This window comes from Seriola lalandi, unplaced genomic scaffold (assembly GCF_002814215.2).
Source record: "Seriola lalandi dorsalis isolate HSWRI2012SDOR001 ecotype SW California unplaced genomic scaffold, Sedor1 jcf7180002050658, whole genome shotgun sequence".
NCBI lineage: Eukaryota > Metazoa > Chordata > Actinopteri > Carangiformes > Carangidae > Seriola > Seriola lalandi.
In genome coordinates, this window is record NW_019521211.1 from 1 (window position 1) to 16,998 (window position 16,998).

The following is a 16,998-nucleotide window of genomic DNA, read 5'->3' on the forward strand; positions in this document are numbered from 1 at the left end:
TCCTCTCTCTTCTTCTGCAAGCGCTCGATCTCTCGCTCCAACTGCAGGATCTCCTCCATCTGCCGGGCCTCATCCTGGAGGGGAGATGACATTTGCGTTAATCTGAAAATCAAAGAAGGCAGAATGAGACACAAAATCCCTGGTGAGACTATGAAAATAAAAACACTAGCCTCTGACGATTTTGTCTTCATCTCTGCTCCTTCATCCGCTTCCCCCTGCTCCCCTTCACCAGGCGTTTTCTTCTCTTCCTCCTCTTTCTTCTTCTGCTCATCCTCCCTCTTCTTCTTCTCCTCTCGGAGCTTTCGAACACGAGCACGCGCCACCTGGCCTCGCCTGTGTTTCTGGAGCACCAGAGCTGCCTTGCGTCGCTTCACGAATCGCCTGCGCTGGATGTGCTTGCGGAAGTGTTTCTGGAGGGTGACGACACTGGCGCGTACACACTTGAAGTGCTTCCTGTAGACAAAACGAAAAATACACGTAAGATACATTGAATAAGAACAGTGTCATTAAGCCACAAATGTGTTCCCAAATGCCGAAAATTGCAGTTTCACTTCAGTTCTTACTTGGCAGAGAAGGTGAGAAGGTGAGCTCGGATTATCATAGCAGCCTGGCGACGGACTTCATCCCTGTCTTTCTCTAAACGCTGCTCCAGAGACTCTTTCAAAAACACCTACAGAGCAAAGGTAAAGAGTTATCAGGAGATGGAGGAGTGAATTACTTTGGATAATGTTAATCATCAGTTGTTACTGGTGCTGTCCAACAGCTCCTAAATGTTACCTTGGTCTTGCCTAACTGCCACTCCTTCTTGGTCTTGTCATATTTCATGAGAAGGTCTGTATTCCTCTTTTTATCATCTCCAGCTGCTGCTACTTTTTCTTTCAGAATGATCTTATACCTGGCAGCCAGAAAAGACATGAGACAGAGGGTGAGACGCAAGAAAAGACAAATTGCAGCAACTTAAACCGAGAAATAAAACAAAAGGCATTTCGTCAAAAAGACATAAATTCAAAGACACAAGCAGAAATCACAAATAACAAAAAAAGACAAAGATAAATTCAGACTTCAGATATTATACCGAGAGAAAAAGTCTTTGAAAGTCCTGCGGACGGGGAACCCAGCACGACGGATCTTCACAGTCTCCAGCATCCCAGAATACCTCAGCTGGTTCAGGACGACCTCTGGGTCAAACACATTTGGATTCTACAAGTAAAATCAAAGAAAAAGAAAAAAGCTTCAACATTAAACAGAGACCTTATGAGATGATATGCCATCATCCTGTGAGACAGAAACAGACTGACCTTTTGCATGTTGGGTTTAATGCAGCGGATGAAGAAAGGGTTGGATACACTCAGAGTGGCCATGAGAGCATGAAGGGAGTCCTGAGGAGTCACAGAAAGAGACAAATTGTTAGCTACGTATTTACAACTCCCTCTACATGTCTTTTAGCATCGATGTCCATGAATTGCATTGATCACTCACCCTGAACTGGGAGCTCACAGTAGGTTTGCGCCTGGCTGTTCCCATCTTCTCCTCGTTGTTCCTGCTGCCAACCTTCTCAAACAAGTCATAGATGAAGTCCAGTCTGTGGAGACACAGAAATATAACACATTATACATCTACATATGAGTTCTGTCAGTGGAAATGACAAGCAGTGTTCAAAAATCAGAACAGATATCAACTACAGCTTGATTTTTATCCCTGAAGTAATAACTGTTTGTTTTTATAAATCACAATAAATATATAAATACACAACTCAATTATGTTGCTGGCAGGTGGAAATGTGATATTTCTTGATAAGATTAGTTTTTTTTTTTGAGAGAACAAATGGTCCTCAAACCTGTTTGTGTCTTGCAAAGTTGACATTTTGTATGTGGTTTGTATTATTATAGTTTTCATAATGACAGTTTGAATCTACTAATTGAAACATGTAGAATGACATTGCATCAAAGGATTCATATCTACTCAACTCTCTGACTTATCACAGTCCCAATTCACTATTCATTTAGTGCATCTGAATGTCTCACCTGCTGTCCTTGAGCATGTTTAGGATGTCGTCTCTGAAGGTGTCTCTGTTCTTCTCCAGGATTCCTCTAACGTCATACAAGACCTGACGGAAACACAAGTTCATTATAAATATCCCAGACGTCACACAGTAACATATACCCTAAGTTATGTATAACTCACCTCCCCGGCATAATGTTTGATACCAAACTGATGATCAGCAAGTCTGGGCTTCACATAATAAGGGTTTGTCTGCAGCGAACAAGAAAAGAGAACTCAAAACTCAAATATAATGTGACGTTTAGAAGCCGCACAGCAGCTCAACATTTTCTTGAATTATGCAAGAAGTGCCTGAACAAATGTGTAAATAACGCACAGAGTGTCTGCTGTGCAACTTCTCCAGCAGAGTGAAGTCTGTTCCTTTGGGGAATCGACTCTCTTCATTCACCAGTGCCAACAAGCCCAGTTTCTAAGGGAGGGAGAAAAAAAAAGCATGATGTTATTGCATCCTCTTTATCAAATCAGCACCACTTTCTAAAACATCAGTCTAATACTATTAGATCATTTTCCAGAAACCAACGGAGGCAGGCGTCCAACACAGCTCTTAACTGACAGGGAAGCAGCTGTTATTTTAACCCACTTCAACCCAGCTCTGATCCAGAAAAGACTGACGCTTGGCACGGAAACAACATTATGTTAAAGTGGGCCAACATTTCAACTTCCCTGGCCAGATGCCCAGAAGATACTAAGAAACTCTCATTATTTCAACTCTAAACACTGTTTTTTATGTCACAAACTGTGTAATAGCATTTTTATTACCTTCTCTATAAGGTCAAGACACTCTGCATTGTCCATCCAGTCTATGGCATCCCACTGAACACCCTCCCTGTGGAGCGGAAACAATCATGCATGGAAAACCGGGGTCCAGGATTTCTGTTAACTGCATATCACATGTACAATCTGTGCATACTCAACACAACACTGGTTAAACAAAACAAAAAGTCTACAGCCATGCTGCGCACACCAGGCTGACGCTGCCAGAACGGCTGAAAAAGATCTTCGAACATAAACGTAACCTGATTATCTCTTAGAGAGACTGTACGGATGGAGTTGTCCTCCACCCAAACTCCTGTGCGAATTTGGTACTGGCAGACACAAAATCTACAATTATATTCTCAAACTCACCAGACTGGCTAAGATTTGAGCAGAATTTAAACTGAATTTGTTCTCAAGTGTCTCTTGTAAAAATAGATCTTCAGCCATCCTGAATAAATACAGATTAACTAACTGACTAAATTACCTTAATTGACTATTTCTTATGAACAGACAAGATCCACATTTTATTCATGTGACAGAGAATATTGCTTAAATCTAATGATTTTACTTGGTCCCCTCAGTGTTATTTGATACTTATAAGTAATTAATAAAATTACATAATGGTTTTATTAAATGCAGTAATCCAACTAACCGTGTCGTCTTTGCTTGTGCATTCTTGTATAGATATACTGTATGTGGAATTTCACCTGTTGTACTCCAGCTGCTCCAGGGAGAAGATGTGCTTATTAAAGTACTCCTGAAGTTTCTCGTTGGCGTAGTTGATGTTAAACTGTTCAAACCGATTCACCTGGATCGAAAGATGGAACACATCTTATATACAGATCTGTATCTGGTCCGCATGTAAATCATATAAAAGACGTGCCTGAGTCTCATATGAAGGCTTAGAGTTCTGACCTCAAAGTTTTCAAAGCCGAAGATGTCGAGGATGCCGATGGATTTAAAGTTTTCCTTCCCTTTGACTTTCTGATTGATCTTGAGGATGATCCAGGAGAAACACTGGGAATATAACGCCATGGCAACAGAGTCCCGGGAATCCACAGCCTGCAACGATGAGAAAGAGACCCGAGGGATGGTCAGGATGGGTGTGTGAGTGTCGGGAAGAGGCAGGGATCGATCTATACAGGGAGGATAAATGTGTGTACATATGTGTGCGTATATATGTGTACATATACCTGCTCTATAGTGAGCGGGGAGCAGATTTCCTCTCCTCTGAGTATTATGGATCGCTGAGTCAGGACTTCAGACAGCTGAAAGGCATCCAGGCCCAGCAGTTCACTGGCATCAGTGACCACTGGAAACATGCACAAAGATGTGTTACACTTCTGCAATGTATCTATGTCAGTTTTAATTTTCCTGCTCACTTTACATGAGGTTTTCACTGACCCTGTTTCGTGGTGATCTGGGCTCCTCCTGCAGTCATGAACTCGATGTTTCCCAGCTGTAAGACGCCTGACAGCAGCTTAAACATGTCTCTGATCTCCTCCTCTGTGAACTCTAACACCTTCAGCGCCTCCTGCGCACAAAAACCAACAAGAAAAGAGATTAGGCCCTGCCAGAAGATGAGCTGCATGTATTATAAACACTTATTTTCACTTCTTTGCTGGCAAAGTTAAGTCTTTACTTTAATGTCGCAGTGATGGGGAGGATTAACACAATATATTCTACATCACTACAGTCATAGATGTTTGATAAATGCTGATTGAAATTTCAGCTTTACAAACCTGCCATAATTTACAGTAAACCTCCAGGTGCAATGCCAAATATTACACAGAAAAATGTAGCAGAACGATCAGTATAACTTAAAGTAATATGGATTAATTTCTGCTTAATATCATTTTGCCTCCAGACAAATGTTTGTTTTTTTTAAACTAGAATATTGGACACAGTTAAAAACAGAGTGATGTAGATAAACTGACCATAACGCTGTTAAACAGTTCTTTGTCATTCAGGCTCTTGTCCTTCAGACATCCTGATTGGCTGAGGTAGTGGAAAGATTCAGCGGGGTCCTCGAGGAAGTAAAGGCCTGACAGAGGAGATTTATGATGTCAGTGTGAGAGTGGTAGAGATGAACATTTAGATAATTAACCAGGCTTGATGTTTAGACATAGTTAAGTTATACGAACATACTTTGGTTGATTAGAACATTATCCGTGTTGACCAGAGTTCAAGTGTATTCCCTGCAGTTAAATTTTATCTCCAATATGCCATTTTGATTTGTAAATCATATAAAGCTCATGTAACCACATTAACCCAAAGATACATAGGTTTCAGTCGGAAAAAAATGAGCAGGTTTTAAAGGACAATGTTGATATTTGAAGATGTTCACTGAGCCTTTCTTACTTTTATGCTCTTTGTTAGCTCCCGCCAGCAGAGCGTAGAAGATGTGGTAGTTTCGTTCTCCAGGGTTTTGTCGAACTACGCGGTTCTACAGTGAAATCAATGCAGCAAAGCCTCAATTAACACTTCATTATGATTCACTACACAAGACAGACAAGTCAGTAGTAATAAGTTTAACTTGACATGAGCAGGCTGCAGCCCCGGACATAGTTACCTTTTCCAGTAAATCTGAAAGGTAGACAGTCAAGGAAACACAATCGAACCTCGTCACTGGTCTTCACATATATTCTCCTTTAACACCCCTTTTTATCGTGCATATTATGCAGCACATACATTTAGAAAAATACTAATACATCTGATATAAATCTATTTATTTTGTGTAAAAAATAAGGATACAGTCGATGATGCAGCCTCCCTGGATGTTGCCGCCCTCAGAGAAGTGAAGCTGGATGAACTTTCCAAAGCGACTGGAGTTGTTGTTGTAAACAGTCTTTGCGTTACCAAACGCTTCCATGATCGGACTGCAAGGAAAACAAAAAGCTGAGGTTAGTCTGTTTTGTCACATCTGCTTTTATCTGAGCATGATGTTTAGAATAAAGTACACAGACCATGTGCTGCAGAGGATGTTGCCTCAATAACTGTTTTATCCAAAAGCAACAATTACACACATCCCTTAGTGTCAGGTATAAATACTGCTTACTTAGCTCTCACACAGTATCTGGGCTCAGGGGCACTTGGCAGTAATCAGAGCAAACTTCAGGCTAAGGGTTGACTGCTTTGACGCCCTAAAGACTCTACTTAATAAAATCCTTTAAAACCTTTAAATAGAATAGTGTGCAGAGGTGCCCACCTTGAATGTTTAACAATTACAGCTACACATTGAATGGACATGAGAACATTAATATTAAATGCACAAATTCCATGTCATTTTAGTTGTCAGTATTAGAGCTGCAACAAAGAGTCAATTAGTCAATTAGTTGTTTGATGGATAGTTTTGATAATCCATTGTTTAGTTTTTTAAAGCAGAAATACCAAACATGCTCAGGTCTCAGCCTTTCTATTGTGGTGTTTTGGTGCTTTTCTCAATTTTATATCTGTGAACAGAATAACTTCGGGTTTTGGACTGTTGATCAAACACAACAAGAAATATGACCACTTCATTTTTTGTACTATTTTATGGACCAAATGATAAATCAATTAGTTGAAAATAATCAGTAGATCTATTTAAAAATAAACATTTTGAGTTGCAGCCCTAGTCAGCATTCAGTGACCCTACAGACTTTCTTTTAAAAACACATGACTTTACTTAGACTTGCTCTCAAAGATAGATACAGTTAGATAAGAGTCAAGATTTGATCTGGTCTTGTCCCAAAACACCCCTACAGTAAAATCAGAGCAAAAAAAGGGAAAGTGTGTCTTCTTCACTTCATCAGTTTGTACCTGCTCTGTACGATGGCCTGCTCCACACGTGTGGTTTTCTCTGATGGAGCAGTCCCGGCTGATTTCTGGCTCATCACTGACAGGAACTGCAGCAACAGTTTAGTGCTCTCCGTCTTCCCTGCACCTGATTCACCACTGAACCACACACACACACACGCACACACACACACACACACACACACACACACACACGCGCACACAACCCATTTTAATCAAATACACCATGACCTTCTCTGACATTCCCATATCTCAGATTGGTCTGGTTGTTTAATTGATACTGAGGTTGGATACTTTCAGCGATATTGCATTAGCTCCCAGTCTCTCTCAATCAGGACATCAAGCGAGACAAAGACTGAGCTTAATTGAACGCATGATGAGATGTCTGACCCCACAACCAGATCATGTCAGTTAGCAGAGCAGGCCAGGAGCAGTTCACCAACTTCACCTAGTGGGCTTTTTTAAAATATTGGCAGGGTGTTGTTCATTAATATTCACTACCAAGAGAAACACAATCATTATTTCATCCTATGATTCTTCTTCAGCTGACAAAATTAAATATTTAGAATTGACTCAGTCTCTCTCTCCAATAAACCGCGGAAATCAATATGTCTGGATTGTGCCGACAACCTTGATTGTTTATTATGTGTAATAGCTGTCACTGTCTGCCAGTCTCTGCATGAGCTCCAAAGGGGAAAAATACATTTACATGAATATATTCTAGTGGCTTGATATTCATGATGAGATCGACACAACAAGTTCTCATTTGTGGTATAATTACATTAGTGTAAACACCAGCAAGGTTATTATAAAAACTGCTGGATATTCTGTCAGTTTTCATCTGGTGCCAGGACGAAAGGAGGAAACAGGTATCCTAGCTCTGTCTGAAGCTAACAAACAGGCCTACCAGCACCTATAGAGCTCACCAATGAACACATTATATGTTTGTTTTATCTGTACAAGTGTAAAACTGAGGTCACTGCTTCCAGCCAAGAAACAGCTTGTTACAAAGCCAGGCTAGCTGTTTCCATCTCTTTCCAGCCTTTACGCTAAGCTAAGCTAACCGTCTCCTGGCTGTACAGCGAATACACAGATACGAGAGTGTTATCCTATTTCTCATCTAATCTCAGCAAGAAAGTGAATAAAAATATGTTCCATAATGTTGAACCTTTCTTTTAAATATACATTCAGACTGCATGCAAAGACATAAAAAATGCATGTGTAACTCCGGGTAAGTAGGACAGTAAGAATAGCTGGAATTTCCAAAAATGGAACTCCCCCTCGCCCAGTGCATGCTGGGATAGCCTGCAGTCCCCTGAGAGTCTTAACAGTATAACCACTTATTGCATAGAAAATGGATGGATGGAAAAACTTTTCTTTCAATGGACAAGCATGAGGCAATGAGGCATGAACTAGAGCTTAAACCAGTTAATTATTAGTGTAAGTGTGTGAGTGTGTGTCTGTGTGTGTAAACTCACCTGATGAGAACACACTGGCTGTCGTGGCGTTTCCAGATGCAGCGGTAGCATTCGTTGGCCACAGCAAAGATGTGTGGTGGCAGCTCCCCTAGATGGTGCTTGGAGTAAAGGTCCACCCTCTCTGGGTCATACATACCTGAGATCTGCTTGTAGGGGTTGACAGCTGCCAGGATGCTGCCGATATTAGTCTGAAAAGAGTCCAGATATGACGTTTTAGATTTTATCTTTGTATCGCTTTTGAACCTTTAGTATCCTTTAGTTTTTTAATTTCTCTTTGTCTCAAATATACAGACATGATCATGCACCCACTTACACACTTAAAGCAGTGACACACATTTGCTAACAACCACTCAGGAACGCACACAGCAATATTAAAGCAGTCTTGTGTTGAGATTAATCTGGAATGGAGGATAAGGGAAAACAGCAGGATGTAGATGCAGATTTTTATTAGAAAGCTGAGGTCAAATGGGTAAGGTGGAGGAGGAGGGAGGCCAGATTTCCATTTTGAACTGTTTGTCCTGTAACAGTCACCTTGTTTTCTCTCCTTCTGCTCTAGAAACGAAAAGAAAAAAAAAAAACACTGGAGGTCAGCATCCCCTCCATTGTGTCATATTACCCTGTCTGTGCATTTTGTGTTCTACACACATATAAAACTGTGCTAAAGGACACATACATATGAATGCATGAACATACAGTGGCACAAAAAGCTGACCCACACAGGGTAAATGCTTATGATCAGCTTAAGGGAAATCCGCGTATGGACAATATTTCATCATCTAGATTAGGTCACACCCAGGGCGGCTGTTATTGGTCTGTTGTCTTGTAATCCTCAGGTTTCCAGGCTTTCCAAATGTGACTTTCAACATATCGTCATGTGACCGAAATGTAGGTTTATATATTTGTTTTTATCATAATTAACTGATCTCAATATTCATTTTTATAACTTTAAAGATAGATTGCTGTCTGTTCAAGTCGAGTTTTATTGGCATCAGCTAATACATCCATTCATTACGGACAGTAATGACACATCTATTGATGCCTAAGCTAGGGCACATCATCAGTGACGTATCCTGTGGTCAGCGGGTGTTTTGGGTGTTTTGAACATCAGACATCCTCACTCAGGCGACCCAGCCAAGGTTGATCAGGCCTCAACTTCTGCCCTAGCTGCATTCTCCCACAGATCGGCTCTGTAGATCCAGAGCCACCTGGAGGCTTTCTCAGCGGCCTCGGTGTCGGTGTAGATGGCTCTCCTCCTCCTCTTACCTGTGATGCCGAGGGCAGCTGTAAACAGTCTGTCTTCATAAGCCTCTCTCTCTCTCTCTCTCTCTCTCAATTGATTTGTGCTTCACACATGCAAAGATAACAGGAAAGGGAGGGTATACACATAATGTACACACACACACCATGTGTCTTGACATTCAGTTCACTTACATAGATGGCATCCTTCTGGTAGCGCTGGTACAGGTTGTGCATGATGGCGGCCTCATGCAGCTCGGCCAGCGCAGACATGTCCTCCACCCCATCGATGCTGGACTGGTGCATAGCATACACCCGCTCCCTGGTAACCTCTGCCTGCTGCAAGTACAACACCTGGAAAACAAAAAGATATACAGACTGTCACTCAGCCCTGAGGTACTGTATACTGTAATGAAATGTTGTAATTTGTTTTTCCCACCACGACTTTCAATAGTCTTAAAAAACACCTGAACTTGTTGCAGTTGTACTTATCAGAACTTTACAAAACAAGAAATAAGAGCTATTCATATCTGACAGCAATGTCAGGATGGTAGGTAACCAATGTCCACATGAAAACAAACCGCTTTATTAAGGTACAGAAGTTTTTAAAGTTTTTAAAAGCCTTTATTATATATAGAGTCACTGAACGTAGAACAGAACTTGTCGAATCCTGTGCTCCTGTTTCATGAGGTGAGTGAAATCCTAGTAATATTTTATTTACATGTTAGCACTAATTAGCAAGTATCGTCTCACCATAACTGGCTTGTTAGCTTAGCTGTTTAACTAACTAATTAGCCATCAAATGAATTAGCCTTGTGTTATCTCTCTAGCAAGACACCCAGCTGTGCTAACGATGCTAACGGGAGCACCACAATTATTAAACCAGCATCCATCGAAGTCTCAGCTCTACACTCGCCCCACTCTGAGAAACCGCTCCTCACAAACATATAGGTGACATCACGGAGGCTATGTCCATCTTTATATGAAGTCTATATGGTTTATCATGTGTGTTTCAGGTACACAAACTGAAAAACATTCTGCTGTCAATGTGCTGGAGAAACTCTTATTGAGTCAGCACAACTACTCCACAACACCCCACTCTATGCTGACTGGCTGCAGGTGGTCGCTTCATATTTACTGTATAGACATGGATCTTCTCAATTCTCAGTGAGAAAGTGAAAAGGCGTATTTCCTAAATGGGAAAAGGGGATATTCCCTGCAATATATCACACACACTGACAACGAGTGATGTGCTGTGTGGTATGGTATTAAGATAGTCTGCATTGGCTGCTCAAAAGAAAATACATCAAAAAACTTTGGGTAGATTTCTGTCAAACCTCTTCCCTCTGAGGTAGATGTAATACTTGATTTCCAGTTGTTAAACTGGTAGTGCTGCCTACTGGATAATGAAGGTATGTCAGAGTAACCAATGTGTTGCAATATGATGAAAGTCCACATGATGAGAATACAGAGCGTTGTGGCTCTGCTTTGTCTCCCCAGACCCACATCTCATCTATGTCATCCATTGCCATGGCAACTGGAGAGTCAGGGACAAGACAGGGTGGGGAGCCTGGCTCTGTGAGGGGAAGGAGGAGAAGAAGAAAAAAAAGAAAGAGGAGAGAACAAGAGAGTGAGGACAGAAGCAGAAAGGAAGAGAGAGTAACAGATGTGATGTGGCAGGACCTGACAGGTGAAAGCAGCTCGGTGTGTATTCGGGTCAGGCACACACACGCTGCTACAATGATCCCTGTCTTTTTTCCCCTGTACACAGTCAGAACATGCGCCGGTGCAGGAGATAACTGTGATTGTATTTCAGCATAAAGGTCGTTTATTCACTCCAGCGATATCTACTTGTCTAAGAATAGAAACCACGGCCTTTACAATGCTGGGTTGTTAATATGTCAGCTCAGCCTCACCGCCAGCCTCCACCCTGTGTGTGTGTGCATTTGTGTGTGTGTTGGTGCAACAGATGTGTTGGAAGTCTGTTGAGAGTGGCAGAGGGGGCACACTGTAGGCACTCCAGCATCCTGTTCTTAAATAAATCTATTTCACTCCAGTAACACTGTCTTCGCTGCACAGAGCTGCTGCGTGCAGACAGATCTCTCGGGGCGAAAAAAACTTACAACGGTATCATCGTTTCTGTCATCACCAACTGTCTGCAAATAAAATGTTGTGTGTGGATTACAAATGGAAACCTGTGAGCCATATGCTACTATACTACTATCCAACCACATAATAGTTTTTTTCCCCCCAGCTTGAACTGCTGTATAATGCAGTTTGTTCTTTCCTTCTCTTGCCTCTCATATTTTGTAAAACTACAGACATCTTGTGCATAGTATGTTGGCAACTGCTCATCAAGTCTCTCCCCTTTCTCTCTCACTCAGCCGTGATGAAATGACCCAGTTGCCCCTCGTCCTCCATTAGAGAGAACATAACTTATAAAGGCTTCACTGACTCACAGCTCACCGTCTTCACTATGACCCCGTCCACTTTGTCTTCACCTTTTACAGCCATAGTACTCAGTCAAGGCACTGACATGATGTTATCCAAGCACACATTTACATGAGTATTAGAGCCACTACTGGTAGCACATGTAGAAAAGAGAAATGGTGATTAAGAAAACTGCAACAATACAACAATTATAGGCTGCAGTTTGGATTTTTTTAAACTACTTTTTTCTTAATTCCAGGGCAATTTTTCAGCAAAGTTTATGATTCAAAATTGAATTTGCAAAGTTACTGTTAGTGTCATTTATCTTTTCACTTTAATCTTATCAGAACTAAAGCACTGGCAAACCCACAGATATTTATTTACCATAAACTCTGAGGTTCCTCTCAGCTCTACAGTGTTTTTGCATCTTTCAGCTCATTGTTTTGGTTTTAAGGCTCTGCTTCGTTGTCACCGCTCTGTTCTTGGTAAAGCTCTAAAAACCTACTGGACACGACCTGCTCCGCACCAAACAGCAGAGAGACAACCTTAGCAGCCGGCTGCTAAACACAGTGGAGCATGTAGCAGCTAAAGAGCCAGATATTTCCCCTCAGGAGGGTGGCGATCAAGAGGGATATTGAACTAATATATAATATTGAACACCACCCCCAAATGAATGATAATATTGATCTAAAGTTCACAATATCAACTTTATATTGTGATCATATATCAGTGTTGTGTTTGCAGCTTGTGTCAACAGCCGCCAAATGGCCAAAAACGATGAGTGCAGGTTTAATTAATTCATCACAATCTCTGACACTGAGTCGTACCCACTCGTGGCTTTACACATGTACGTATGTGTGTTTACATGTGTGTTTGGTTACGTACTTTACAGTGTCTGATGTGCATGGGAGACACGCTTGTCTGAGTGATGATAAGATGCTTGTTAGTCATGGTTTGGACAGCTGTACACATGCAGAGGCACTTTCATATTGACTGTATTACAACTAGAGCTGGGTGTGTTCCTGTAGCTGTGAGAAAGAAAGACTGAAAGTCTCTCAAATTATATCAAAGTCCATTTGCTCCCCCTCTCCCCATCTCTTTATGTTTCACCCAATTAAATCCCTCTCTCCGACTATCACTCTCTGTCTGAATTTTTCTTTTTGAATTCTGTGTCTTCATGTGTCAAACACCATTTCTCCATTTCTCTCATCTCTCTCTCTCCCTTTGTATATCACTCCTCTTTCATCCCTTCCCCCTCTCTGTCATCTGCTGCTCTTTTTCTCTCTGTTCTCTCGCTATCTTCCATTCCACTCTTCATTAATTTACCCCTTTCTCCGCTGCCTGCCCTACACTGTATTTCCTGCATTTCAACCTCCTACCACTTTCTTTTTCTTCCTCCACTTTTCCTCTTTTATTCTTTATTGCTGGTTCGTTTAACATCCATGCTGTATTTCTGATGTATCCCCTCAGCCAGTTTTCCATCTTTTTTTTCCTGATCTGCCTGTCTATCTAATGTACATGGATCTCTGTGTGCTCAATCACACAGACTCACTTAATGCCTAAATGGCTCAATCTGAGACCCCTGCCTGTAAATGGAAGGCTTACTGAGAGCAATTTCAGTCAGAAAGTAAAGCACGCCTTTGCAATCCAGGGAAAATTATAGAGGAACAGTAGATAAGACTTCACACACACAGACACACACACACACACACACACACACCGCATCACTTGTGATAAGTAGAAGAAGGACACCGGGTTGACTAAAATGGAGGCCTGGGTCTCTGCTGTCAAAAGGAATTTCCTTTGTTTACAATAAAACGTGTTTAATGTAATGCGTGGTATCAGGGAGTAACCAGTGGTTTTTTTTAAATGTAGTATGTTGGAAATCAAAATCTCATGTTGCCAGCAGCACACTGGAACTACATTTGTGCAAAGTTAAAATCCAAAAGGTGTGAATGAACACATTTTGGGTGCTTCTTTTAACTTTACCTGTCTGAAATCCTGGTTTTATTGTCCATCTGTATCTATGTTTGCAGCAGATACGTTGACTTGGTGCATTGTTCCTGAACACAGTATCTGACATGTAAGAGGCAAATGTTCAGATGTGTGATGATATATTCAAAGTCACAGTAAAATGGGAGTTTGAGCGTCTATAGAATTAGAACTTGGTAAGTGTTTTTCTTTTTTAAACACCTTTCTCAATTTAATGTTTCATTTTAGTGTTTTGTTCTTCTCTTAATATTGACATTATCTGTATTATTGTACAATTACAGATTAACATTTTATCTGTATGTTACAGTAACTGCACTATTATTGTTACTGACTAACAGTAGACTTCAACTCTTGCTTATATGGGTAAGGTACCACACATAAATACATTTTTTTTTTTTAAATTGATGAGGCTGAAATTCAATAATTTCACATTTGCTCTGAATAAAAAATAGATTAGGCAATAAGAGGAAGTCAGCTAAGCTATACAGATTCTGCACCTCTAACCACAAAAATCCAAACCCTAATAGATAGTGTATACATATTTCCATTAAGAATAAAGGCTGAGTACTCTTCATGATGAGCACACTGATTTCTATGCGAGAAATCTGTGGAGTGGACATTAAATAATGATCTATCTCCAGTGATATTAAGATTAAAGCAAATAAAGTCTGAGCTACTGTTGTGGGCTTTACAATTGCTTCTAATGCTAAAGCTGCTTTTTACATATAAAGGCCTTAAACAGCAGATAAAGCAGAGAAGAGAAAACCATTCGAGACAACCCATACACAATGATTCAGAGAGAGAAGATGCTGCGAGCAGAGGAAGTATGTCAGTGACTGAAATAAAATGCAGTTGAAGTGTAAGAAGAAAAAAAAAAAAAAAACTTTTTTGAAAACGTCTGTCTTTTCTTTCCATTGCCCTCTGGTGGGTTTTAACACACATTTTGTGCATGGCTGCTTAGTGTACATTAACACACACAAAAAAGGACACATGCATGCACAAAATGTACTGTATGTGAAGCAGATGCACACACAATAAGTTTTCTGTGAAGAGAGTCTAAAATGGGATACTTCGTATTTAATAATTCATTATTGGAGAGCGGAACAGAGGAAAGACATGGAACTAGTGAGAGGAAACACAGAGAGAGAGCCAGGGAGGGAGACCGACATACAGTGGACTGACAGAGAGAGAGACAGAATGAGAGTAATGTACAAGTAGAGCATGGTTAACCAACTCCGATTCGTCTTCAGTAGTATAATCTCTCAAGGAGCTGAAGTGTGGGAGAGGAAGTTTCTTAAAGGATAACGCTGGTGGTACTCTCTGTCTCACACACACTCCACTTCCTCTGTTTCATCATTTTCTCTCTCCTCCTGCAAAACTGCAGCATTCTTAACCTGCTTTGCTCATATGAACACGAACATACACACACGCACACACACACACATACACATACAGTGACAAGCCTCTTCATCTGACTTCACATATTAGCTGCAGTCAAAGTGAAGAGAGGGAGCAACAGAGAAAAAGATGAAGAGAGAGAGAGAGAAAGAGAGCTGTGGGCACAGTGACCTATATATTCTGCAGACCTCTATTCACCAGTGGAAGATACAGTATCACACCGTCCTGAACGCACCTGCAGCTCTCCTCGCTGACCTTGAATCAGATCTGACAGAGCTGCTTGGGTCAGATTAGGACTGGTGAACACTGAGGAGGTATTTTTTGTCAGATCAGAGTATATTAGAAGAAAAAGGAGCCACTGCAGCTGCAGCAGCAGTGGGATAAAACAGTGTACCAATGCATGTAGGGAAAATGAACTCTTTTGGACGGGTAACAGGAACCAAGTTATTGATTTACTTGGGTGCAAGTATCCACAGGGAGCTGAGGTAATGAACAAATCCAAAATTGAAGTGACAACTTAAAATCTATATATTTAATTTAGTAAAAGTATAGTATAGGTAAATGTATTTATAGTGCTAAATTCAATATCATTCCATGCAAAGGCTTTGGACAATCTGAAACAGACACCCACATCTTTTCTAAATAAATTATCAGCAATGAAAAATAATCCAAACAAATTGAATCATAATGTCAAAATATTAAGTTATAACCCTGTAAGGTAACGTTGTAACACCAACTTGATGGTGAGACATGAAAACGCTAAGATATGAAGGAGAAAGACTTTCAACATGTACAGTTAACAAGACTAAGAGTCTGAAAGGCTGTACATAGAGGTGCTGACATGCTCACTACAATAATGCACATTTAATGTTTACCATGTTCACTATCTACAGTATATCTGAGGTTGATGGGAATGTCATGTGTTTTGCAGGGATTTGGGCACAAGTGACAAATTAATTATAAAAGTCAGTAGGATTAACTCTGGGGAACATGATAGCAATCTGTCCAATATATGTGATGTTTCACTCTGGACCAAAGTTGTGGACAGACTGACCAACACACTAACATCCAAGGAAACATACCATCAGCATGGCTAGAATTAGCTCCAAACCTGTATTGTATACCTCAAGACCTGCATCCTACTCCTCCGTTGCTCTTTCTTTTATGACAGAGCCTGATGAGTTGGATTGAGAAAAAGAGGTTAACAACAAGCTTTAACTCAGTTTATACCTTCTCTGCCCCACAGCACCCATTCAGCACTGGAGTGAATAACACATTTCATATGCCATCACCCTTTCAGATTTGGCAACCCACACTCATCCCATCCCCAAGGGGGATCACTGCCTCGTTTCTTCACTGATAAGGGGCACAGCAAAGAGACAGATAGGGAGATGTTCGTGTGTGTGTGTGTGTGTGTGTGTGTGTGTGTGTGTGTGCGTGGTGTTTTTAAGTTAAATTAACGAGTTAAACTAATCTCATTATGTGATACTAAGCGAGCGAGTAACTATGGTGTCCTCAGAGGGTTAGAAATATGAAACTGTGAAGAGGAATGTGGGTCAGGATATCACACAGCATCATCAGCTTGTTTCTGTGCCGAATCAGACAAAACAAGTCATTTCTGCGCTTTTCATTAGGCGCATTCGACGGAGTGTGTGTCAATTTTTCTGTGTGTGCGTGTCCAAGTATGTAGTCACTTTGTGTGTGCAGGAGTAAAGGCTTTCCCTGCAGCATGTACTGTTCTCGCGTGAGCTCTCACTGCAGCTTTTACGCTAGCTACTGAAATCCAGGTCACATAACACACATTGTCCGTAACTCATTGTTAACTCTCTGTGTGTGTATATGTGCACATGTG

At 40.9% G+C, this 16,998-nt stretch overlaps 1 protein-coding gene across 1 annotated transcript in view; it reads right to left on the minus strand.

The window, feature by feature from the left end:
- Positions 1-5: 5 nt before the first annotated feature.
- myo10l1 (myosin X, like 1) overlaps positions 6-16,998 on the minus strand; it is a gene marked incomplete at its 3' end in the record, with an annotated part of 36,607 nt that continues 19,614 nt past the window's right edge. The window contains exons 3-23 of the mRNA XM_087171960.1: positions 9,522-9,680; positions 8,091-8,278; positions 6,616-6,750; positions 5,572-5,696; positions 5,390-5,403; positions 5,179-5,263; positions 4,755-4,861; positions 4,222-4,351; positions 4,011-4,129; positions 3,733-3,879; positions 3,525-3,625; positions 2,821-2,887; positions 2,378-2,470; positions 2,185-2,253; positions 2,025-2,107; positions 1,480-1,582; positions 1,299-1,379; positions 1,076-1,200; positions 778-895; positions 564-670; positions 6-453 (exon numbers count right to left, since the gene is read on the minus strand). Coding sequence (XP_087028086.1) covers positions 6-453; positions 564-670; positions 778-895; positions 1,076-1,200; positions 1,299-1,379; positions 1,480-1,582; positions 2,025-2,107; positions 2,185-2,253; positions 2,378-2,470; positions 2,821-2,887; positions 3,525-3,625; positions 3,733-3,879; positions 4,011-4,129; positions 4,222-4,351; positions 4,755-4,861; positions 5,179-5,263; positions 5,390-5,403; positions 5,572-5,696; positions 6,616-6,750; positions 8,091-8,278; positions 9,522-9,680 — 2,604 coding nt within the window. The remainder of the gene's footprint in view (positions 454-563; positions 671-777; positions 896-1,075; positions 1,201-1,298; positions 1,380-1,479; positions 1,583-2,024; positions 2,108-2,184; positions 2,254-2,377; positions 2,471-2,820; positions 2,888-3,524; positions 3,626-3,732; positions 3,880-4,010; positions 4,130-4,221; positions 4,352-4,754; positions 4,862-5,178; positions 5,264-5,389; positions 5,404-5,571; positions 5,697-6,615; positions 6,751-8,090; positions 8,279-9,521; positions 9,681-16,998) is intronic.